Genomic DNA, 24,702 nt, shown 5'->3' with positions numbered 1-24,702 from the left:
TAAAAATTTAGAGCAGCTAGAAAACAAAATGGTAGTGATTTACATTCATTTTTCTTATTGGTAGTATTATATTTTCCCCACACTGTGGGACGTTAGATCATTATAAATGAAGTTAAACATATTTCAACATTGATTAAAAAATTATGATTCTTGTATTGTTCTGGGGTTCCATAGAATCATTTAGGTATTAGGTTGGAAGGTGATATTGAAGATGATCTTTTATAGTAAGAATTTAACTGCATGACAAAAAAAAGGAAGAAATGTCCTGTGAGTGTTCAAATCAGATGTTCATTTCAATCCTGTTGTCGTTCTTTCTTCGAAACTTAGAAGTACGTCTTGATTAAATTTGAAATTAGAGCACCCGACGCAATTTTATTGGGTGAATGCTTGTCGGGCAAAAAGACAATAGTAACCTTGTAGGTGGATTAAGTTTGTGCTCATTAATATATGTGCTTATCGATTCACTTTAGAGATCAAAGCGGACGAACACTTTGAAGAGACGACACGCTTCAATGACAATCAGCTGGCAAACTCTGGACAGAGTATTCCAATGTTTACCACATGAATTGCCGGCAAACATCCAAGGCAATCAGGTGACTTCCGTTCGCTGGTATTTTGTTTATTTAACTTTCGTTAAAAATAAAGGAAAAAAGATCTAAGGAAGTCCATAAAATATGGTTGGGAAGCAAGACTCTTTACCTAAGCACAAACTTTCCGGAACTTCATTTGAAAATGGTACTCTAATGATGACATCATAATAACCACGTTCAGTATTACCCCACCACAACCCTCGCAAAAAAAAAGTCCTTAGTTAAGTGGCACACAATAACGGTACAGCTTTAGCTTTACATTTTCCACGTTGAGGCAGAAGAAAGTTTCGCACTATGCAGATACAATGGGAAAAGCCTTGATGGGAGAGTGGCTTTTCAAGTTCCGACGTATTCTTTCCAACGTGAAAATAGAAAATCAATTTCATGAAAGAAAATCAAAATTTAAAATACACCCAACAATTCTGCTGACGCAACCGCTCACTTGATTTTTCCCTTTAACGCTTTTAAATTTCCGTCTTAGTATCAATTTTTCTTCTTAATATTGTCTATGACGTCATCGCTCCTCCAGAAGTTTTTTTTTTTGAGTTAGGCTAACCAAATCTCTTAACAGACAGAAGCGCGCACAAGGAACTGTAAAATCTTGGGTTGGCGAAAATAAAATCCTATTTCTAATGAAAATGTTGATTTTTCTCTTATTTTCAGGTACAGGAAGTATTGAGCTTATGTTTTTAAATTTTCCATACCAACTTTTCACCGGAAATATCCGATTTAAGCGTCCGCCGAGTCCGGGAAGAAATGGTGTTCAGAAAAAAAACTATGAAAATGACTGAACACATCACAAATATCACAAAAACTAAAAAAAATTGCAGGATGGTATAACTTCACATTTTGATTGGGTCACACCCTAGAAGCCGACTGTGACTCTACGATCAAACTCCCTAGACCGGAAGTACCATTTAGAGATTTTGAGACATTCTCGAAAACGACTCCCACCGTTTTACCACTAACTTGAAACATTTACTCAGGAAAATTCAATTAAAAGGGTATCTCTGGGAGAGGAATGGTGATTAGACATCCCTCTAATGTACCATTTAGGTATAAAGTACAGCCCTGTACTTATTATGCAACAAAAGACGGATAAATGTGTTGCTAATTTCTGAGTTTGAAGTAATTTCCAACCAGTGTGGCCATTTTACAGAACGGTTTATTCAATTTTCTGAGATATTGTGCACTAAAAGTTTATTTCGGTGTAATGTGCAGTTTTATAATATAGGTAATGTTAATAACAATTAGATATGTTCTAAAATAAGAAATTTGAAACCTCTGAAAACTTAGAACTTATCGAGAATTGCAGAAACTAAAAGAGTCGTGTGAGGTGGTCACCTCCAGATTATTTTTATCCAATTGAAATTTTATTTAAAATAAATAATTGCTGATTCCAAGTTTTTTTTTTTGAAGCAGATTAAATACAAACAAGAATTATGCTGACGGTGGTGGCACACTATAAGCACGGCATAACCAAACAAAACCTCTGGTGGAGTTTGCTCCAAAGAAAACTGGGTTACCATAATCACAACAAAGCCAACTAACATGGGGATCCAATTATGGTAACCAGTGGGTATAATACGAGTAATGGGTTTTGAAAAGTAATTGAATTAATTTTGATTTAACTGGGTATTGAATCAAAAAAACTACAAAACAAGTAGGTATGTCCAACAACAACACAATTAAATAATTAATTACTAAATAAAATTTTTTAAAAAATCCCACTGACCATGAAAGATGAATAATGAAAAGGAATACTCCAGGAACGACAAGGTCATCGCTCCCGACACTCCAGCGTCTCCTGAAAGCTACTAGACCAGGCATCTTCCAAAATGCTTTTCTTGAGATTCAACCAGTTGCTATAATTTTTCTTCTTGTACTTTTCTTTTTTTTTTTAAAGCACACTTACAAAAACTTGCAACAGAGGCACATAAACAACTTCTCCACGGACAGCTGTAATTCTTCTTATAATCATCGTTTTCAAGTTCTCCTCAGAATAATCTGACATAATCACTGAGATTTAACTAAACAAATAAAACAGCCGCGATCTTGGATTAATGCTTATCAACTAATCAAACTATCAAAACACTTGAAGCTTTTTAGAGTAGTTTTGCTTTTATTTAATTCTTATAAAATTCTTTTTTACTTTTATTTTATCGAAATATGATACTGATCTCTTCTTTTTTTAAAAAAATAAGTCTTTATATAGAAGCCCTATTAATGATGGCGTAACACGATAAAGATAAAAACTAACTAAAAATAAAAGAACCTGATAAAAAAAAATATAACAATACTTCCAAAGAAGGCAAAACGCCAACTGCCCCTCACTTTTAAGTGATCAACCGAAAGACCGGTTGGATACTGAAGCTAAACCATTACAACCAGGCAAGGTTTTACCATTAAGAACCGAACATCTCCGAAGATTTACGGAGTACAACAACAGTACATGTTGCCCTACCTTTTGGCAGCTTTAGGAATTTAAATTCAAAGACTCTTTCTACTGTTATCTTAGAAGTTTTTTTCAGTGTTACTTTTGTTGACAATCGGTGGGAAACTCTTTTGCACAAGACTACTCCTTACTGCAACTGTGTAATATTTTTCTGCAAACTGTGCTATTTTTCTAAGTGTAATTCTGCTTCATTCCCCAGGTTCATCCACATTAAAAACGGATTCATGAGAAACCTTGTCCATCCCCTGGATACCCTTCGGTTTAAAATCCATTTTCATGGGGCCATCCCCCGAGATCTGCGACAAAAGTGAAAGGAGGGCCTCCTTTTATGTCAACCTTCACTTATTTTTAAGAAACTTTGTATAATAGTTTGAGAGATTGTTTTATAAAAGTGAATTTAAGCGTGCATTGACTCCTGAGCGTAAATATTACTTGAGCTCTTTTGCTTTCTTTCCATTAGATAGAGGTATCCTGGATGGAATTTTAATGTTTCGAATGGTTCGGCATTTCATCTTCGGAGGTATTATTTATTGTTATTTTTATTATTGTTTAAAGTGAAGGAACCCTAAAAATATTGACCCAGATTACAAATGGAAATCTTTCAACATAAACCACAGTATTGCTATATAAGAAATCATTTTATTTACAACTTTAAGAAAAATAAAAATACAGTTACAACCTTTATAAATCAATCTTGAACATAAAATTAATATAGCAAAAATATACAAATATATAAAACAATAAGAGAGTTTAAAGATGAGACAAAAAAAAGTAAGTATTCTAGCCAATTATATTAACAAAGAAAATAATTCTCTTTTCAAAGAGATTGTTCTTTTATAAAAATAGTATTTATTTGTACTTTCAAAATTCGTAAACTGTTCTTAGAATAACATTGTTCTATTTGACCAATATAAAAATAAAACTTGTTACACAGTAATGCTGGAAACTAATCAAGCAAAGTCACTTTGCACATGCCGTTTGGTGGTTGCTTTTTTTAAGATTTTAGAATTTTAAAAAGAATAATAAAAAAGAGGTTTAATTAAATTAAATTAACTGTAAGTAAGTAAGTAAGTAAAGTAAGAAGAACAAAAGCGACTTACAGGTTAACACATTTAAGAAAGTTCGAGAGAAAACCCAGACGGGTCAGGAACGAAACATTCGATTGCCACTAACGAAAGATTGAAATGAAATGCTACAAAAAAGTTCTGACTGGTCGAAAAGAGAGGAAATATTCATCGAGTGAAAGAAAAGTGAGGATAGAAGTAGAACATAAAAGAAAGAGAGTCTTCACATCGCTAGGTCCTAAATTATGATGATGCAAAAGTCAAAGTGAAAGAGCTAACTGAAATCGTAAGGGAATTAATTATTCATCCTTTCGCAGCTGGAGCAAACTGAAACTCCGATTAGTCCAATCGTTTGAAATGTCGAGATAGAATGTCCGTATGGCTAGAAATTGCAACTTCAAAAAAGGATTTGTACTTTCTTGGATTGACAGGCTACGCTGAAGGCCAGTATATTCTAGGACAGGGATGGCGAACCTTTTTTTGAGACATGGGTCAAATTTTGTTCACTTTTTTTTTAGTACTAGCTCTTGGGTCACTAATGCCCATTTGCATAAGAGTTAAGTTTAAAAATTTTAAACTGAATATTTTCAAAACTAAACATCTTGAAAATTCAGTTGGCTTAACGGGTAAAACGGGACGAAACAAGTGCAGTGGAAGTCTCTTTTTTTACAAACATAACTGAACAAAACCTGAACAAAAGTGTGTTTTATCTGAAGAAAAATCTAAATATGGTGTTATTAGCTTTGGGTTATCGATTTTTTTAACAAACAAAATATGAGTAAAATTATACATTTTATTTGATATTTTGTAAACACTTTTGCTTTATTTCAAATACTACAAAAGCATTTGTCATTATTTGCGTTTTAGAACTGAAATGATCAAACTAAAGGTTATAGATAGCATTTAAATTGCTTTTTTGTCAATGCGTGATTGAAAAAAAAATACAGATAGAATATAAATTATCCACACAATTAGAAAATCTAAATCAACCCGCTTAAACCAACAAATGGTTGCCTAGCAATTGTGGGTCAGTGTCTGACCCGCGGGTCATAGGTTCGCCATCAATGTTCTAGGGTATTCATCACCAAGTTAATGCTATTGATGTTACAGGAGACTGGAAGAAAGTTTTCTACAGAAAAAGTACATAAATTCTAGTCTGGGTAACGAGGCATTAGGATATACATATCTAAATGTTTTATTGCAGACAGAAGATGGACTCAGGATGAGCCTAAGATGGACCATTTTAGTTAAACATACAATCCTGGCGTTTATTACATTCTAAAAAAGAGATAAATCTTTAGCTAAAATTCCAAACTGAAGAAAATTCCAGGAGAATCACTTTATTGAATGAATTTTACACTTTTTTTTTTGAGACTCTGCGAACTATGGCTCCCAACAACGGTTTTCTCTAAATCTTTGTTTTGAGGTTAATTACACATAGATATACGTACATATAACTTTTATCTCTACCATTTTATTCAAGGATAATTCTTTTAAGGGGTTATAGGCAGTCAGAGGCGCCAAAAAAGTCATTTTTTCAAATTTTTTTTGGGGGAAAATGTGTTTATTTTTTTATTCGGGAACTTTTGCGTCATATCAGTCCATGTTTAAAGAACTTATTGTAATTTTTTCGTTACAAAATAATAATAACTGTACTAATGGCGAATATTTTAATGCAACACGTCAAAAAAATGCAACCCTCTCGTGGACATATCTTGAGACTGGGTCATCTGAAATCAAAATTTCGAAAAGATTTCGTTAGTAGATGGACTTTATCTCGTACTTGACCGATGGATTTAGAAAAAAAAATGAATTTTTAAATTTTTGGGACAACTTTAAAGTTTGATTCACGATTTTCACTAAAAAAATTGACCATTTTATGTTTGTAAAACAAGTTCTATTCATTGAAAAAAAAAAAATCCTTCGTCCAAGTACGATTTTAATATGTGTAAAAGAAATACGTAAAATTTCAAAAAGATCGGTGCAGTAGATTCTGAGATATCGGGTCCACCGACTTTGAAAACGTAGTTTTGAGAAAAACGCGTTTAAAGTTTTCAGCGGTTAAAGGTTTGCCTGGGTAATCTTTTTTTCAACTTACACAGTGTCATCGATTCCAGGCCCATAAAATAAGTTCTCCATATCTTCCAAAATGTCCAAGTTTTCCGATTTCTGCTGTCTGCGTAGGATTCTTGCCTCCCGCTTAGCAAGTTGAGCTCTGTGCTCAGCGATGGTAATTCGAACGGTCGGGGCTTGTAAACACTTTCACTCTTACAATTTTGCTCGGATCGACTTGAAATTTTAGGACAACATTCCTGAGATACTATACTTTAATATAAATTTTTTTTTTTAAAAAAAAATCGATTTTTTTCAGATTTCTGACTGCCTATAACCCCTTAAAGGCATTTCTTTGTGGGATTGGCGGGGGGGGGACTTTGCTTTTCTCTAAAGTATCTTTTCAGTGTAATGTACGGTTTTACAAAGTGCACATTGTCAACCAAAAAGCGAATATGTTTTCATAGTTTGAAAAAAAAATATACCAGTAAGAACCATGGGCACTTACTAAAGTAAGAGAAAATCATGTAAGTAAACACGCTGCAATTTTTCTATTTACTTTGTAACATTTTTCTTTTACTTCATTTTCTTTTTCTTATTATTTTAAAATTGAATAAAAATATGTATCTTAAAAAATAAATCAAATTTTTAAATTGAACATTTAAGAGAGTATCCAATTGTAAAGAAAATGACTTCACTAAGTAGCCCCTCTTATATATTTATTTACATTTTAAAGAAAATATTTTACAGAAACTAAATCTTAATGATTTAAAATGCAAAAATAAATTTGAAAGTAAATAATATCAAACGATTACATGAAATGAACCACTAATGGAACTTTAATTTTACTTTATTTTTTTTGAAGAAAAATTATATTTAAATCTATAAATTTAAGCAGAATTTAAAACAATAATATCACATATTATATCATAATAATTCAATTAGTTTAAATTATTTATTGTTACTAATCATAAAATATACCTTCATCTTCTTATAATTAATTAAGTATATTTTAAAAAAAATGTTAAGTTATACTTTTGTTATATTTATTTTGTTCAGTAAGAGTTCATGTTTTTTTTTTTCCTATTAACACAAAGAGATCTAGACTCTTACGAGAAATTAATAGTATTTATAAAGAAACTAATTTCGAAGCTAGTTTTTCAATTAAAAAAAATGAAATTCTTTTATGTAACTATAAATAAGAATTTTTAAATTATATATAAAACATTTATTTACTTTAAATGATAATTGTAATTAGGTATATTAACCTGATTAAATGTTAACTAAAAGAAACATCCTTATAATAATAAAATTGATTTTTGTAATAATTTGATGCAGTTTATACGATATTCATTAATATTTTGTAAAGTTTTTATATTTAAGTAAATTTCAATTCATCTGATTCAATGGCCATAAGCAGTTTCAATCTTCAATCTGAAAATTGAAATAGGGGAGGTGTTTGCTCTGGGACATCAAGAAATAAAGTCAATAAATGGAACCGCATCAGATGGACCAAAATAAAAATAAAATGAAACTGAACCTAATCTCTGGGAAGCGTGAGAATTACACACAAGCCCCTACTTGGTGATTATTAAAAAAAAAAAAAAAATTCAAATTATTTGTTATTATTCTGTGTATGTATAATTTCCGCATATTCTGTTTTATCATCTTCCGGTCTGACCAATACACCTCTGGTTGGTGCCGGATGTTGTTGTAGATCTAATTCAGCGTACACTACACCTTCATCATTTTTGGAATTTTCAATTTTGGCTGGTTCTTCAGTTTGTGCAGCACCCACGTTCTGTAACAGGTAAATGATGTAAGTTGATTTAAAAGGAAAAAGTAATAGTTTTATTTTGTGGCAGTTGCAGCCGGCAGATAGTGCATATTTCCAAGTAGTTGGGCCAATAAATGCGTAACTCAATCTATCTTGAGATTTACTGCTCTGACAATAATTAAGAGGTTTTCCTAATGAGATAAACTACCCTCTTAAGATAAGTTTTTAATTTTTAGTGCATCTTTACTGCCATTCCGAGGCGCCACGGTAGCCGAGCGGTTAGAGGCGACACCTGCGAAGCTAATATGCATTGTGGTACTGGGTTCGATTCCCGGATTTTATTTAATGGTTAATAAAAAGAAATTTACAGTAAAGTATGTTTGCTATTCGCCTCCGTCCGCGACACCTAATTGGTAGTTGGACGTTAAGCCCCGTCTGAAAAAATAGGCAATTACTTTTTACTTTACTTACTGCCATACCGAGGGAGATAAATATTTATTCCATCCCTTCTAAGACCTTGTTTGCTATGGTTCATGACATGTTTCATGTTTTGTCTGCTCCATTGCAAAGTATATTGTTCACCCTAATTTGTGGAGTTACTGTTTGCAGTCTCTTGCATAACTGCAGTAGGCTAATTAGGGGAAGGAAAAACAATGATGGAAAAATTACAACATGCATATCACAATTAACATTCTTACCTTTTCATCCAATACAGTCACATCTTTAATCTCTTCCTCATCGGCTCCAACTTTATCACTTTTCTTCTTGAAAACTTTGGTAAACGTCATCTTGGCTTTAGGTCCAGGTGTTGGATGGTGATGTTCAGCTGATTCGGTGTCACTCCTTTAAAAAATAAGTTTTTTTGTTTTTTTTAAAGTAAGAAGCCATTTTGAGTGTGGGGCACTTAGAGCTCCGACTACGCGACAATAGTACAGCTGTTCATACCATGTCAGGCTCCATTTTGGAGAAATGATCAGGAAAGATTGAAGTCGACCATTCAATCAATCATCTTACTCGTTTACTACTTGCGAGTTATTTCATAATTCTTTCATCAAGGAAACTGAAGCGATCTTCAAAATCTAATTCTGTGGCTTGGTGCAAGAAGTGCCAATGTACAAAAAAAAAGATTACGAGTGTACGTCCTCTTTGGTTTACCTGGAGGGGGAGAAATATTGATGCTAAATTTTGACATTGGCACTAGTAAGTTTTAGTAACTCAGTTACTACTTTGAAATTGACTTCGGCACTCCTTGCTAGAAATATTCTTGCATGGTTAATATATCAAAACAGATTTTTTACTCATTTTTACCAAAAATCTGACATTGGCACTTCTTGCACCAAGTCACAGAATTAACAGATTCCCTTCTGGATGCTCATTTAATGTTCAATTTTTTTATTTGTGGCCCTCAAACTCATCAAATTTTCAAAAAAAAGCAGTAAAATTGTAACCAGTTTTTGCGTGAAGTTCATTTTTTCTTCTTTTTTTCTTTAGCGGAATTGCTAAATATTCTGAATGAAGTCTAGTTTCGTGACAAGCATGAAACAATCAACTTCTAAGCCAATATTTCATTTTACGTGGGAATCAGCACTTGATCACACTGAAAAAAATATACTTTTCTTCTGGGAGATATACGAATAGGTGTAAAGCCCAATCCCAGCACTAGGACAGACTTATAGACTTATTACTAAATTATACACTAATTACCAAATTAGGACTAAAATCTTAATTAAAAACTTACGTTTCTGGTACCAAGCGAGGTCTAGCTTTGCCTAGAAAGAAAGAGAGAAAATAAAATAAATTATATAAATATACTCTCTCAAGAAATTCAAATAAATAAAACAAATCTTTACAGTAAATTATGAATAATTTATTTGCAACATGCTATTACACCTTATTTTTAACAATGATCTTTTTCAAATAACGAGTTGACAAAAAATAAAGGAACAAAAGAGAGATTAAAAACAAAATTATCCAAATTAAAGCTTACAAAATACATAATAAAAAAAAAAACTACATTTATTTATAATATTTTTGTATACATTGTATTACTGGAGGTTTAAAAAAAAAAAAACGAATAAAAAAGCAGAAAATATGAATTTGACACATATAATACAAAAATTTATACTTTAAATTATGATTTTTTTTTGTAATTATTTTTTATATTTTTATATTTATTTTTTTTTTGGTTTGCTTTGTTTTAAACTTAAATTAGAAAAATAAAAAATTTAATACTCTATTCAAATGTGCAGAAAGCCTTTCTTTTGTAATAAGTAAAGAAATTTTAATTATAAATGTAAATTTTTAGAGCTTTAAAACTGATTTGAAAACGTTCTTTAAAAATTAGTTCAAAATCTAGAGGGCCAGTTTCATGGAACTGAAAAAGAAACATGCAGTTAACCTTAAAGGTTAACATCACTTTTATATTTTTAGGGAAAAAAAGGGTTTTGGATCCTCAAGGAAAATGTTTTGAAACAGAAAATACGATGAAGAAGGCAGAACGACAATCAAACTTGGTTAATCTTGTCGCTTTCAAATTTTCATCCATCTTCAGTGATTTGACAACAATCAACGACGATTGATGAAACTCTGTTAACCAAGAAGAAAGCATGATAGTAGTATTGCTCAGCAAACTGGGAATCATCCCAGTAAAAAGACTGAATGTCAAGAGGAGGAATTCTCCAGCAAAGAAGATTAACCATAATCCACACCATTTCCTCCAAGATGATCATAGTTTGAAAAAAAAAAAAAAATGTACCAGTAATAACCTTGAAAATTACTATAAGGAAAAAGTTGTGTGAATACGACTCGCTGGATTTTTCTAATTTAACATTTTACACAGCCTATCTTCAAACAAATCTTCAAGATAAAAGGGAATCCCTATATTCAAAAAATATTAAAGGAACTAAGATCAGATAATTTTTTTCCTCTCTAACGAAACCTGGCCTTAGATTTGCTTCTGTTTTCAAATTTAAATTTAAGGATTTTTTAAAAAAATAAACGCACCAATAACTGGTAATAAATAAATAGAATGAATTTATATGGAATAAAATAATAATCGTTAAAATTAGAAATATTTCAATATTAAAATTTGTCATTTATTTATTATTTCCAAATTGAATTAATTCATTTTTTAATTTTTTTATTTATTTAGTTAATTCTATTAAAATTTAGATAAACATAACTTATTCTTTAACGTTTTTCTTTATTATTTATTTGTGTTTTTTTTTTTGCAGAAAAATATAACTGACGCCTTTATTTTTATTTACTTATTTCTCCCAATTCAATTTTATTAATTTATTTTTTTCATTCAGAAGGAGAAATTGTGAAGAAGAAGGAATTGGCAAAAAGTGCCAAATAAATTTTTTAATAAGGCGATAAGCTTTTTTTGTCTTTCAATATTTTTTCTTAAAAAACTCTGAGAAATACCAACTTATTTTATTTAAATATTTTTATTTTACACATTTAAAATTTAATCTAAGCAAAAATTAAGCATTCACAATCGTTTAACGTGAGCCTGAACTTGTATTTATCAATTATTTATTAAATTAATTTAGTCAATTTGATGTCATTTATTTTTCATAGTGTAATTTATTTATATTAAAAAATACATACATTTTTTTTTTTAATTTTCATAAATAAAAATTTATTCCAAAAATAAATCGGGAATAAAATAAATACATCAAATTGACTATAATTTATCTTTACTTTTAACTTTATTATTACATTTACAAAATATTTAAAAAAAAAACTTATGTAAGCTTTATAAATATATTTATATATATAAGATTCATTTTTCCTAATTAAAAAAAAAAGCTTATAAAATAAGAAAGAAATTAGCTAATAGTTAAGAAAAGGTGCTATTTACAGAAATTAAGATATAAAAAGAAACACACAATGAGATTTTGTATATTTATACGCCTGAGATTTGTTTGAAAAAGTTTGGACTTTTATCTTTTTTTATATCAGGTGTGCAAGATTGTATACAGTTATTGTAAAATTATTTGTTTAAACAAAAAAGGCAGATGAATTCTTTAGATCGAAAGGAGTTTCTTCAAAACTGCACTAATGTTTCCAGAGATAAACTTTCTAAAATCTATACGCAGCAAAAGACGATATACATCCAGGAATAGCTAAATTTTTGTATGAATCTTATTTGGATCTTACAGAATTAGCCCGTCTATAGAAACCAAGTCTTTAGTCTACAGTTTATGTGGTCAGATCAAATGAAGAATGGCTAGCCATATAAGAAAGCAACAAGATGAATGAACAAGAAAGCAATAAAAAATGATCGAACAAGAAAGCAACAATTCGGAAGAACAAGAAAGAAATAAGATGAATGTGACACGAACCCTGTGTTGAAAAGGTGTCTCTCCGTCAACCACCGATCTACCCAGGTGATAGACACAAAATCATCTTATCTTAGCCAGGCACCTAACATTTATCGGTTGCTGACAAAAAAAAAAAAAATTGTTCCAGATCATCCAAATGAATAAGGTGAGTATGAAAGTATTCTCGGATGATTCTCTAATCAGTTAATTAACCTAGCATACCATGTTATTATGATTCCAAACTTCCATTATTTACTGGTAACAGCACATTATGTGTAACTAGCCACTAAAACAAAGTTTAGCAAACCTTTATTAACCACAATAATCTGAACTAAAATTCAATACGTGAAAACTGTTATCCAAGGGCTAACCTTACCAAAATCTTTTACACAGATACAGGCAATTATTTTTACACAAATATCGATTATCGATTTTCTTAATAAAATTAAAAAAAAAAAAGCAAAACAATTTATGATTGTCAACAGAGGGTTTTTGTTTTATAATTTTGTTTTTAACAAGCACTTTTATTACAAAATATTAATCATTCTAATAAACTAGCAAGTAATTATTAGAAAACCAAAACAGTTCAGACTATAGTCAGCAGAGTTTGAGCAATAACTGTATACAACCTGATCGATAAATATCTAGATAAATCAAAGTAAAAAAGTATTAAGACAAAAACAATTCCACATTCAATCGATAAAAACATTGAAATTACATCAAAATTTCTTTTTATTTGTTTTCTTTTCGGGGGATTTTTAAGGAATGATTAAAACATTTATTTAATTTACATCTTATCATACTTTAATTTTTCACATTTCATTACAAATATTTTTTTTATTGGAATGATTAAATTTTGTTTCCACTTAATTCAATTAAGTACCATTAAGCTAAAATGGGTGGAGGGGGGGAAATTAAATAAAATCTTTCTTTGGTCATTTCGGATAAAATGTATATCAGAAGTGACTATGAAACAAAATTATACAATTTTACGACCGAATTCGGCAGTGGCATTATTCCTTCAGAAAAAAAAAATCACATTTCTGTATTCTTTATTCATTAAAAGGAAAAATAAAATTTAAATAAATCACACAAATCATTCATTCATTCAAAATTCAAACAAATTTTATCATCATGTTCACACTAAAGTAAGGATTTTTATTTCTCTGATTATGTATTTATTTATTTTCATTTTAAAATACACTTTAGAAAACACCCTCAACATATATTTATTTTTCTAATTTAAATAAACACTTCTTAAAGATGGACGAAAGAAAAAAAACAAAAATTGGATTACTTAAAATTAAGTATGCAATTACAGATATAAAAATAAAATGCAATATAAATAAATGTTCTTTCTTTTAAAAAAAATAAAAATTCATTAAAAATAAGTAATTAAAACTAATTGGAATGCCCTAATTATACAATTTGGAATGTAAGGTTGGAAAAAAAAAAATACAAAACAATAAAAGACATCTCAAAAGTTTTACAAAAATCTAAATTACCGTTCAGTTTTTTTTTTATCAGACATTCAAATTTTCAAAGAAGTTTTTCTTGCAGCAATGAGCAAATGATTGGAAAAGAATTTTCATTGTTACTCTGTAACGTTCAGGCAATATTTCTTTTATCGGAAACTCTTTTATGGTAATGGAAAGCTGTTGCAAGGAAGGTCTCTAGGATGTTATTTGTTCTGTGGTGAGAGTCGTTAAGTGTTGTTTTATGGTTAGATTATTTAACAATTATTACGAAAATTGTTAATAATCTAGAATAATTGGAATATGCTTTATCGATGGTTATTTTTGTAATAATTATTGTTTGTAATGGTTCTTTTCATTTACTTGGACTATTTAACCATGGTTTATAGAAAGAAGGTTGGCAGAAACACAGTGGTAATGGCGGCCAAATCGGAAGAAAACTCTGCGGACTCCCAGGTGGGCTTGAACCCATATTTGCGAGAGTTCTTCATCAAAAGCGCTGTAAAATGGTTCACTTGGAAGTGTACACTCTTTTTTTTTAGGAAGGAGCTACGAGTGACTTAAGCTAGATTATCTGTCCTAGAATGACAAAGATGGGATGATATTCGTATAGCTCTTACCAGCTCCCAGGATGGAGTCCTTCCAGATTAACAAATACATCTTACGACTTACTCAGCTGAGCGGTCAGGTTTAAAGAGAAACTTTGGTTTTGGATTGCTCATTGAAGAGCTTTTTTTTTTTGGCTTTACCCAGAAGTTGTTGTCCCGCAGTTGCAGCGAGCATTGATGCTGCTCTTAATGGAATTGCAACAGAAAAAGGAAACTGGACTCAAAGCTATCTACTTGGTAGAATTAAGTTAGAGAGAGATTACCTGCCCCCCCCCCCAGAGAGGAGGAAACAGGTATTTACAGAGCTGTCCTGTACCTGTCCAAGATGAACGCTTAGCTATGAAACCACTTTGTGGCCGATGCAAAGCTGGAAAAATCTCCACTTTTCCAATCCCTTAAAGGGTGAAAGCTTGCCTTAAAATAAGTTTGTGACCGGATTGAAGCCTCACATACTTCACTGTACTCTCTTTTAAGTAGATGAAAAATTTCAGTAATCCTCTAACTCTTACAGGAAACAAAAATAAATAATTGTTCTCATTGCTCAAGAAAACTTTCCCCATAAAAAAAAAATTATATTGAAATTTACAAAATCTAATATTGTAATATTTTTTCCTTTTCCCTTTTCTTAATATTTTTATATTTTACAGGTCAAATATTTTATTTATTTATTTACATGAGTTCATGCATAAATTTTCTTTTCACAATACATTAATCTGTTAACCAAGAAATTGGAATGTTATGGGATGAGTTCACACACATATGGATTATTATTAAATAGCATTTAAATATTAAATTGTCTAAATTATTTGGTCAATAAAACAAAGATTGGCCAGAATAGTACTAAGAAAAACGGATAGATAGCGCAGGACTACACTATTCAAGGACAATTTGTTAAGGAAATTTTATTGCCTTTTTATGGTTACTTTAAAAACATCTCGCCAACTATTTAGAATTAATTTTAAGAATTTAATTTAGAACTTAGTTAACAGAATAAATTTATTTCAGTTCCCCAAAGATTTTTTTGTTAGTTAAAAGACTTATTTCTGAAATTTTTTTTAATATTTAAAGAAAGCTTAAGTTTATTATATCGTTTTAAAATAACTTAATTTTTATTTAGTTTATTGTAATTAGTAAATAATTAAACACATAAACAAAAATATGTCTTCTTTGGGATGTTTTCTATGGTAGGTTCTCCAACAGGTTTATATTTATAAAGAAACTAATTTCAGTTATTCTCCCCCAATTTTATTCTGTAAAGAATAAACGTAATATATTATAATTATTATTTCTTTTCTTTTTTCCTTTTTCTTTAGTTATAATAAACATTCAATTTACTTTGTTATTGTTCCATATTATTCTATATGGTTCAGGGAGAATAATTAGAAATTAGGTCATACAATTGATGTTTTACAATATTCTGGTTTGTGAATATTATTGTTTATAATATTATTTCGAGTCTTCACAGTAATTGTGTTTTTATGGTTGTTGTTATGGTAATTATAATGGATTATTGGTTAGACTGGTGTATGTTCCTTGGGTTTCTTTAAATCTGGATCATGATCGGTAATGTATTCTGTGCTGTTATTATGGATGGCCGGGTTTACGTTGCCGCCTCCGTTGTCGTTTGGTTGAGTTTTCTCCGGATCTTCTACATCATCCGCGCTCACCACACCTCCTAAAAAATTTGGGAAAGAAAAAGAATGTTTTTTTTGTTTTTGTATTTTGTTTTTGTTTTGTCTAAATAGTTTGATTTTTTTTGTTTTTAAAAACCAAAAAAAATGGGACTAAAATTATACGTAGAATACAGTGATGGGTCTGGAGGAGAGGTTGACGATTTCTTCTTGGGCTCCTAGGATGGTTGCAGGCGTCATGGTTACCCAAAGATTTCAAGACACAGATTTAAAATTATGATGGAATAAGTTTAAAAATTTGGACTTTTAAAACTGATGGTTGGAAAATGGAAAAGATCTCGGGGTGATTAATCGCACTCGACTTTTCCTTTTACTCAAACTCCGAACCTTTGAGTCATACCTAAATTCTGATCACTATGGAAAGAATTTAGCTGCCTCTCTATCACTTATTCAAATTTTCAAGGAAAAATCTTCCGGCCTAATCTCTAGCCAAAGACCTGAAATTTCCTTAACAGTACACTTATTATAAGACTACTCTTGGATCAAATCTGCTCACAGATATACATACCTACAAAAATAATCGATCAAGGTACAGAATAAGAGAAAATAAATAAAATTTAATCCAGATTTAACTCTTTAAACAATGATTTTAAGAATATTGGTGTAATCCATCTTTTACTGGACAAAACTGTAGCTGTATGCTACCTAGCGGAAATCTCTTGAACTTGAAAGCAGAGAATTCAAGATTCTAAGATACTTTTTGTTTTTCTTATTTTACTGTTATCGGTTTAACTTCCAAAAAATATAAAAAGACTTAATACGAATAAACATATTTCTTAATCAAATTAAATTAATAAATTCTAGCTCTATACTGTGAAATATAGTATAATCCAGCGTTTCCCAAACTTTTTTGACCGCGGCCCGGTACGAGATTTTAAATGTTTTCGCGCCCCACCTTATAAAAAAAATATTTATTTACAAAACAAATCTTATTTTTTTAATAAAAATCAAAATTCAAGTTATTTGTTTGTTTATTTCGTACACAAAAATTGCAAAATAATTTATATAACAAAAACATAAGTAATTAAAGACAATCCATTATCTTCATTTAAAACTTAAAGTAAATAAAGTAAATTTTGTTTAACATATTTTGACCTTAGTGCGAAGGATGATGTTGTTTTCCATCACACAGTAATTTCAAATTAGGACTTAATGGTGTTAATTTTATTCTCAAATTAGGTTCGACATCCAATCTGTTTCGATACTTATTTTTTAAGTACACCAAGGCTGAGAACGCAGTTTCACTCGTATAAGTGGTGACAAAAGGCACTAAAAATTGTATCGCTTTTTCGCTTACGCTTACCTTTTGACAGCGCAACCAAAAATTAACTAGTGGTACAGTTTCAAACACTTTTTTAAGATCGGTGTCGCATGAAATTTCAATTAAATTATCAACTTCTTGTTCACTAAGATTAAGCATTTCTTCCTTTTCAATATCGACAGAAGGCACTGGAATGACGAATCGAAATCAGCCAATCAGAGCATCCGAATTTAAACGGTCCGGTAGGAAACGGTGGTAAAAGGGTTGCGCCACCTGCAGTACTTGAAAAAAGTTTCGAAAAATATTAAACTTAGTGCAAAATATTTTAAATATTTTGTGTTTTTACAATTTTTGTCCACGACCCAGCTGAATTTTTTTGCGACCCGGTGCCGGGTCGCGACCCACACTTTGGGAAACGCTGGTATAATCTATTAAGTTGAAACTTATCTATTACAAAGATTGAAATGTTTCTAGTTCGTCGAGAACAGATAAAAGAGCAACGGCTTGATCTAAATCTATAATTAGTATAACCCTCTTCCTTCGTGAAACCTCCGTGAAACAAAACTGAGCAAAGTTGAAGAATGCTTTCAAGAACAAAAGCAGGGCCTCCTACATGTCTAAATGTATCCCCTTATGTATATAATTAATTTTTGCAGAGTTAAGGGGAAGTACTGATAATAAAGGAAGTTGTAAATCTTCATTTCAAAATAGTTTCCGGTCCAAAAAAACGATCATATCAAACATTAATTGTTGCTTTCAATTTACCAAAATAATAAACAATAAAAAAAACCTTTATATAAAAGGGCAAATCGTTTTGAAATAAAAAGGAACAAACCAAAACACTAACCTAAATTGGATATAAGGAATAATGAAGTAAGAAAATGACCTATTAATTTGTTTAATGGGACTGACAGAATTAATAATATATTTAAGACCGGAGGCTGCAATAAAGCAAGGAAAGCAATTTAATTGGGACTTAATGGCCCTGAATAATCCACGCGGTCTTTTATTATCCTTCTTTCTGAAATCTAATAACACAAGTTTTATTCCATTTGATAAATAGTTTTGTTCGTTAGAGAATGTGAGAATTATCATTATCAAATAGTTTGTTCTAAAAGGCTGTTGTTCTCTCTGGTTTATCAAAAAACCAGAATGGGAAAACTAAAGCTGAATTTACCACCTGTTGGAGCTGTGAATTTTATCACTTAAAAAAAAATAATGGAGAAGTGCCGTAATGGGATGAAAGTAGGGATATACAGAGGGGAGTAACTTAGGGGAGTGCACAACAACAAGCCCCGCTTCCTAAACTGCTTAAAATTCTTTCTAATAAAAGTGATGGTAACGGCGCACAATCCCAAATTTAATAAATATCTTTAGGGCCAATTGCGAAAACCTTTTTTTTTTTTTAAAGATCATCTTGAACCAAACTCCTGCACCAACTGTGGACAAAAAGTACGCTACCTTGGACTGTACCTTGAAGCAAACGGTTGGCATGGAATCCCCCCATACTAGACTGGAAAAGACAAGAAACTAGCCCAAAACTTCTCGCCAGACTACTCTTGACAAACGTTCGAAACTTAACCTACATATCAAAGACTCTTATATCTAGCTGTTACTGCGACCTATTTGGTCATACGGCATCGAAGTATGGGGGATCGACTAAGCGTTCCAACTCTCTCTACGCCTCCCCAGACATTACATTCAAAAATACTTCAGAAAACTTCTTAACGCTCCGTTCTATTGTATCTAACCTCACTATCCATAATGATCCTTCAAAAATCCCTTTCATTACAGATCTTGCTAACACTCGTTTTCTCAAATTCATTATTCCTCTACAGCAGCTCATCCTAACCCTCTCATAGAACACCTCTCTACCAGGTAATCCTCTCTAAGGAGATTGAAGAGAAGATGGCCCCGCGATCTTCTCTTATCGTGAGAGCAAAGCACGTTACTGGAGTGGCACCACTGGGTGCCTTCTCCACTCATGATTTTCTTCTATTTCTTTTCTCTTTCACCATATTTGCTTGTAGCAACAACTATTGCAGTGGTAAATTACAATAAAAGATTTTTAAAAAAAGAAAAATAAACTACTGTGAAAAGTCGGTGAACAGATTTGATTCAGAGTTGAAATTTTCCAGCAGCCCTTAATATTACTTGATTACTTTATAGATGTTAAAAAATATAAAAATTTTACTTTAAAAAAAAAGAAAAGTAAAGAAAACAAAATTCTCGATGTAAATTGCGGCGAGGGAAAGTTGAGTGGAAGTAGCAGTTTTTCATTTAGTTTTTCTTCCAGGAAAATTGGTTTAAAAAGGGCTCCATAAAGGGAAGCTGTCACTTTAGGTTTATTGCCACTTCAATGCCTTCAGTACCTTCAACTTCTCTTATAGATCTTATTCTATGTAACGTTTTCTTATAACAGGAAAATATGTGTTGCGAAAAAAAAAATTCTAGTTTGTTTATAAATAGTCGGAAGTTAAACAGTGTAACAAACAATTAAAAGTAAAGAGTTCCCAGTATTTATTTATTTATTATTTAAAGGGATCAGCTCCCCATGTTCGTCAATAGATGTCGTGATGATCGCAAAGCCCCAAAACGGGTCTGTTTATATTTATACTATCTATAGTACGTATTTACAGTCATTCAAACATGGCGGTCAGCAAATTCTAAACAAACTCGATTGACAAAGAAAGAGAGATATGTATAAACTTTGACCTTTTCCTTCTTTTATTACTAACTAATCGGGCAAGAAGTATTATACATACATTTTTGTGAGAATCGTTTGTCAGCAAATTGTATAAATAGACTTCAATAATAAAAAAAAAATATTCATCCAGCAAAATTGTTGTGATAAAAAATTAAATAAAGAATACAAACTGCAGAAAAGGTGCAGCAGAATTATTATAAATGCAATTTGGTGTAGGGGGGGAGAGGAAAACAGACAGCGGAAGTGAAAAGCATTTCCTCATGAAAACGGAAAGTATTCTAGTCATTTATTTGCAATTAATTGGTAGAACAATTCGCTGTAGATGATTTCAGAGGCACAGAGAGAGCATATCAGTCGCTTTAATCCCCAGGAACACGTTAATCTCAAACTGGGATTACCCACATTTCCTTGGGTAACTCAATTTTCCTCCATTTAACATGCCCTAATCTTAGTCAACCACTGTCACTACGACAGCTTTAATCAGGGAACTCCTGTAATTGGTTGGAGTCTCAAAGCGGAAATTATAATCAAAAGTAGAAGAACAAGATATGCGAAATGGATGTAGTAGACACATTCCACTGCACCAAGAAGAACGACATTCCAAATACAACATTTTCACAGAAAGACAATTAAGGAAACTCTTAACATAAAAAATATTCGAAACCCCAACAGAACTAGGGAACTTTTACATCTTGCAACAAGGTTTTTCAGAATGTCCAAGGTGATGATGATGCTCCACTATTCCTCCATGACCTTGAGATCGATCAGGAGGAGTCTCCTCGCTTTACCGCTTTGAGTTCGATCAGGAGTACAGGAAATGGTCGGACAGACAAGAGGCTACTTACTCCTAGTCTAGCTTAGTGGAACACTCCTTGATTATGGAACATTCAACGAGCAAGTCGCCTAAAAGCAAAACAGGTAATTCATGGCTAGAACATTGAACATGCTTCTGACGATCGCTTCTGAGTTTTACTTCGTTGGTAGTCGTAGAACATATCTTTGATTTCATCCATTACTGCGAACCTACATTTTCAGTGGTATAAGATAAGTTACTGGGATGGTTGAGTTCTTATAACCAAATGGTAGAGGGGGAAAATTAACTTAAATCATAGAACTTACAGCTGATAGCAAGAAAAAGCGGCCTAACTTTAAATAAACTCACACCGATCCTTACCGAAACATTTCTTAATAGTTTTTCTTTTTCTTTCTAAGACATCCAACAAAAAGTGTATTCAAAATATTATCTAGAAATTTTAATTTAATTTGAAAACAAAGAAGATTAAAGCGACTTGGCTGGAAAATTTGTAAACATAATAAAGTAATTTACAAGAAATGTAGAAAAATAAATATATGACGTGTAAACACATGCAAAGGGGGGGAAAAAATATTGTGCAAAAAGCCAAAGAAATAAACAAAGCATGCAATTTACAATTAGGATGCCTAAAATTTCGGATGTATAATTAAAATTAAAAGCTATTATAAATTAATGAAATTAATAAAGTACCTATTTATTTAATTAATATTTATTAATTATGTGCCTACTTAAGAATGGTTTAATTAATTTTGTATTTATTCTAATTAAATATTTTTCTGATTGTAGGTGCTTATTTAGCGTCAAAACTTTTAGCAAAAACAATTACGTATGAAATACTAGTGCGTTCAAAAAAAAAAAACTCATTAATTGTGTACAAATGAAAGCGATTTTATTTAAAAAATAATTAAATGAATCCTAAAATTAATTAATTAAATTAATTAAAACAAAATAAAAAAATTAAAAAATAATATGGCGGTGTTTAATGGCGGCAACAATACACAAATTGTGCACTCTGAATGGTTTTAATGAAAAAAACCCATTAAAAAAACAAAAAAAAAATCCAAACAAATTTTTTAAAAAAAAGACAAAAATGATAATTTTTTGATATACCTGCGACACAGGTGTATTTCGTGTTACACCTACTGTTTGCTATTGAGCAGAAAACATTATTGATTAGAATAACAAACATTTTTTTGGTTTATTTTATAAATTTGTATTATCAACAAAAATAAAAATTCAAATAAATAAACTAAAGCAAATAATAAAATTCAAATAAATAAACTAAAGCAAATAATAAAATTCAAATAAATAAACTAAAATTGAAAATATAGTTAAATAAAGAAAAAGCCACTTTTATTTTGAAACGATTTATTTTTTCAGGTGATGATAGATTTAGTAGTGGATGAACCCAATTGTAAGTGTCCCAAAATCTGAACTGCGGACAGCAAGCAGGGAATTATGAAGTAAGAGAGAGAATGGCAAGCAAACCAAATAGAGGAGCTCCATTTTATTTTACAAGAAGTAAAAACCTGCTGAAGATGGAAGGAAAAGCGGTAAGAATGGTACCAGCACGATCTATTGGCTTTTTGATGCACTATTAGATTAGATTAGACTAGGGCGGCCTCAGGGCCTACGCCACTGCGACCCCTTTGGGTCTATTGTGGCTCCCCTAACTTTAAAGCTCACCCTCCAGACCTGTCCTTTTAATTAGACTCTTAATGCTGGAGAGCGACTCTTGGGTAAAGCTCACAGGCCTTGGTTTTTCCTCCCCGAGAAGTAACATCCTTAGCCACACGAGCCCCTCACACTGACACAACACATGTAGTGCCGTTTCCTCCTCTTCCTGACAGAACCTACAGAGGCTATCATCTGCCAGGCCCATGCGATGCATGTGTTTTCTGAGTCTGCAGTGGTCAGTTAATAGGCCTACAATCATTCTGATAGCCCCACCGCCTTGACGGATTAATTCTGCAGTCAGCCTCGGCGAATAGCCTTTAATAAACTCCTTCGCCTGTCTCTGCCCAGTGGTGGCTTGCCATCATTGGAAATCTTTCGATAATGAGAACAAAAGTTATTGGAGAGGTGGAACCATCTGAGATGAATTTGTCATCCTTTCTTAGTAATAACACACCAGAAATTTATTCCCTATCTTGCAGAATTGTCGAAACTTAAGTTTTTGCATGGAAAACAAACATCCTGTTGCACGGCCTCGCAAGGGAGTTTGAAAATTCAAGTAGTTCCGGGTTACGTACAAATGTCGATTCCAAAGTTTTCGATCATGGATGCAATCAGAGGATAGAAACTGAGAAACTGATGTTGCACTTGCAGAAATCAGCAACTAAACTTACGGTTACAAAAACTTGCTAGAGCTTACGATTGTAAGAGTGACATTTGATAACCTTGAAATTTAATTTAACCTTGTTAAATACTATGTATTTATATATAACCCTAATTTCCTTTTTCTTTTACTAGGCCAAATCATGTCGAATTTTCTACATCTAATTTCCACCAGATTTTGAGGTCCTTTGAGTCCTTGAAAGTGGTCTGTGTGTGTGTGTGTATTTGGAAACCCTAAGCATTGCGGGAAACCGGAAATTCTTTTTAGATTGGACTATAACCAGGTGGTTGCAAGTTAGCGATCTGCCAGCAACCTAGCGACATATAAATCTCTTGGGGAAATTTTGCCCAAGGAAGAATTTTGGATTAAAGGGATTCTTGGGAGAACGTGTGTGGGGGTATTCTTCCCTCTAAAGTACCATTTCAGTATAATGTACGACTCGGCGTATTTTATAGTATAAAAAAAGGGAGGCTAAATGTTTTGATCAAATTCTGAAGTAGGAAATACCAAAAAGTATCTCAGATTTTTTCAATTTTCTGAGATTTTATTTTATTTTTTTTGGGGGGGGGCGGAAATGCCTTCTTAATTGAATAATTGTATGAGAATATTCGTTTTGGGGCATTTTGAGGTGGTACTATGAAGATGGTCGTGTGAGTGGTTCACTGCACAGTTTAGTTTCTTGTAAACAATTTCAGAAGGTTGGATTGAGAGGGGGGCGCAACAAACACGTGCAGACAGACGGCTAGAGTTACACCTGGGCGTTCCCTCGCTCGTAAAATACTGTCCACAAAGTTGGACGCCGTAGTCTGTGCTCACATTAATTAATTTATTTTTGGAATTGCGAGAACAAAGTAAATACAAAGAACAAACAAAAAGAACAAAAAATAAAATAACGTCTCACTACTGAAAATGGAGATAAAAAATTATTTATTCGAGGTTGTCACAAAAAAAAAAAAAAAATCCATGAATAATTCATTAAGAGTTGAAGGTGGATAAATACAATAGATGGATTCACTGGCCGGATGAATGGATATCCCAGGGATAATAATGGATGGTAATAAATTCACTGGAATCAATTATTTATTTTGAACCTAATTAACGACCAAAAAGGTAAATAAAAGAGAGGTCAATATAAAACGGTTTCACAGACAGATCTGGTCGAATATTCAGTGACGTATTAAACACCTTCCGGCATAATTCGTTCATTAGGTCATCAATGAAAGAGAGGCTATTTGTCAAACACTTAATAGTCTATTTTCTCATTTTCTCAAAATTAAGAGAAAACCCAATCCAAATGAAGGAGACGGACGTTTCATCGATTTTAAAGAAACTTGGTGTCCCATCAATGCTATGAATGTTTCTTCCCATGGTGGTGAAAATGATTCGGAAGTATGAGGAAAACTTTTTTTTTCCCCGAAGCCATTGGGAAAAACTAAGAAAGTGATTCGGGGTCCTAACTGCATCTAAAGGGGGCGAGTAGTAGGAAGTTGTACGTTCTGGGCCACTTTTCAAAAACTAAGTCCAAATCATTTATTATGGTTG

General features: G+C 31.7%; 2 protein-coding genes across 8 annotated transcripts in view; both read right to left on the bottom strand.

Annotated features, from left to right (window-relative positions):
* The window catches only part of inaE (inactivation no afterpotential E), a 125,390-nt gene extending 122,423 nt beyond the window's left edge, over positions 1-2,967 (bottom strand). Inside the window, exon 1 of one of the 2 annotated variants that reach the window (XM_074121333.1) lies at positions 2,326-2,967. In XM_074121333.1, coding sequence (XP_073977434.1) covers positions 2,326-2,420 — 95 coding nt within the window. In that variant the 5' untranslated portion in view covers positions 2,421-2,967. The remainder of the gene's footprint in view (positions 1-2,325) is intronic. The other variant, XM_074121335.1, reaches the window with a different exon arrangement.
* Positions 2,968-3,833: 866 nt separating this feature from the next.
* Positions 3,834-24,702, bottom strand: part of Fas3 (fasciclin 3) — a 491,319-nt gene continuing 470,450 nt past the window's right edge. For 2 of the 6 annotated variants that reach the window (XM_074121337.1, XM_074121338.1), the window contains 3 exons: positions 9,677-9,707; positions 8,637-8,781; positions 3,834-7,962 (listed from right to left, as the gene is read on the bottom strand). In XM_074121337.1, coding sequence (XP_073977438.1) covers positions 7,777-7,962; positions 8,637-8,781; positions 9,677-9,707 — 362 coding nt within the window. In that variant the 3' untranslated portion in view covers positions 3,834-7,776. Of the gene's footprint in view, positions 7,963-8,636; positions 8,782-9,676; positions 9,708-15,661; positions 16,025-21,932; positions 21,972-24,702 lie in introns of those variants that run through there. The other 4 variants (XM_074121339.1, XM_074121340.1, XM_074121341.1 and 1 more) reach the window with 2 other exon arrangements.

This window comes from Rhodnius prolixus, unplaced genomic scaffold (genome assembly GCF_049639745.1).
Source record: "Rhodnius prolixus isolate KJV_2025 unplaced genomic scaffold, Rpr scaffold_8, whole genome shotgun sequence".
In the NCBI taxonomy this organism is placed as follows: domain Eukaryota; kingdom Metazoa; phylum Arthropoda; class Insecta; order Hemiptera; family Reduviidae; genus Rhodnius; species Rhodnius prolixus.
This window is presented reverse-complemented; position numbering and strand designations above follow the sequence as displayed.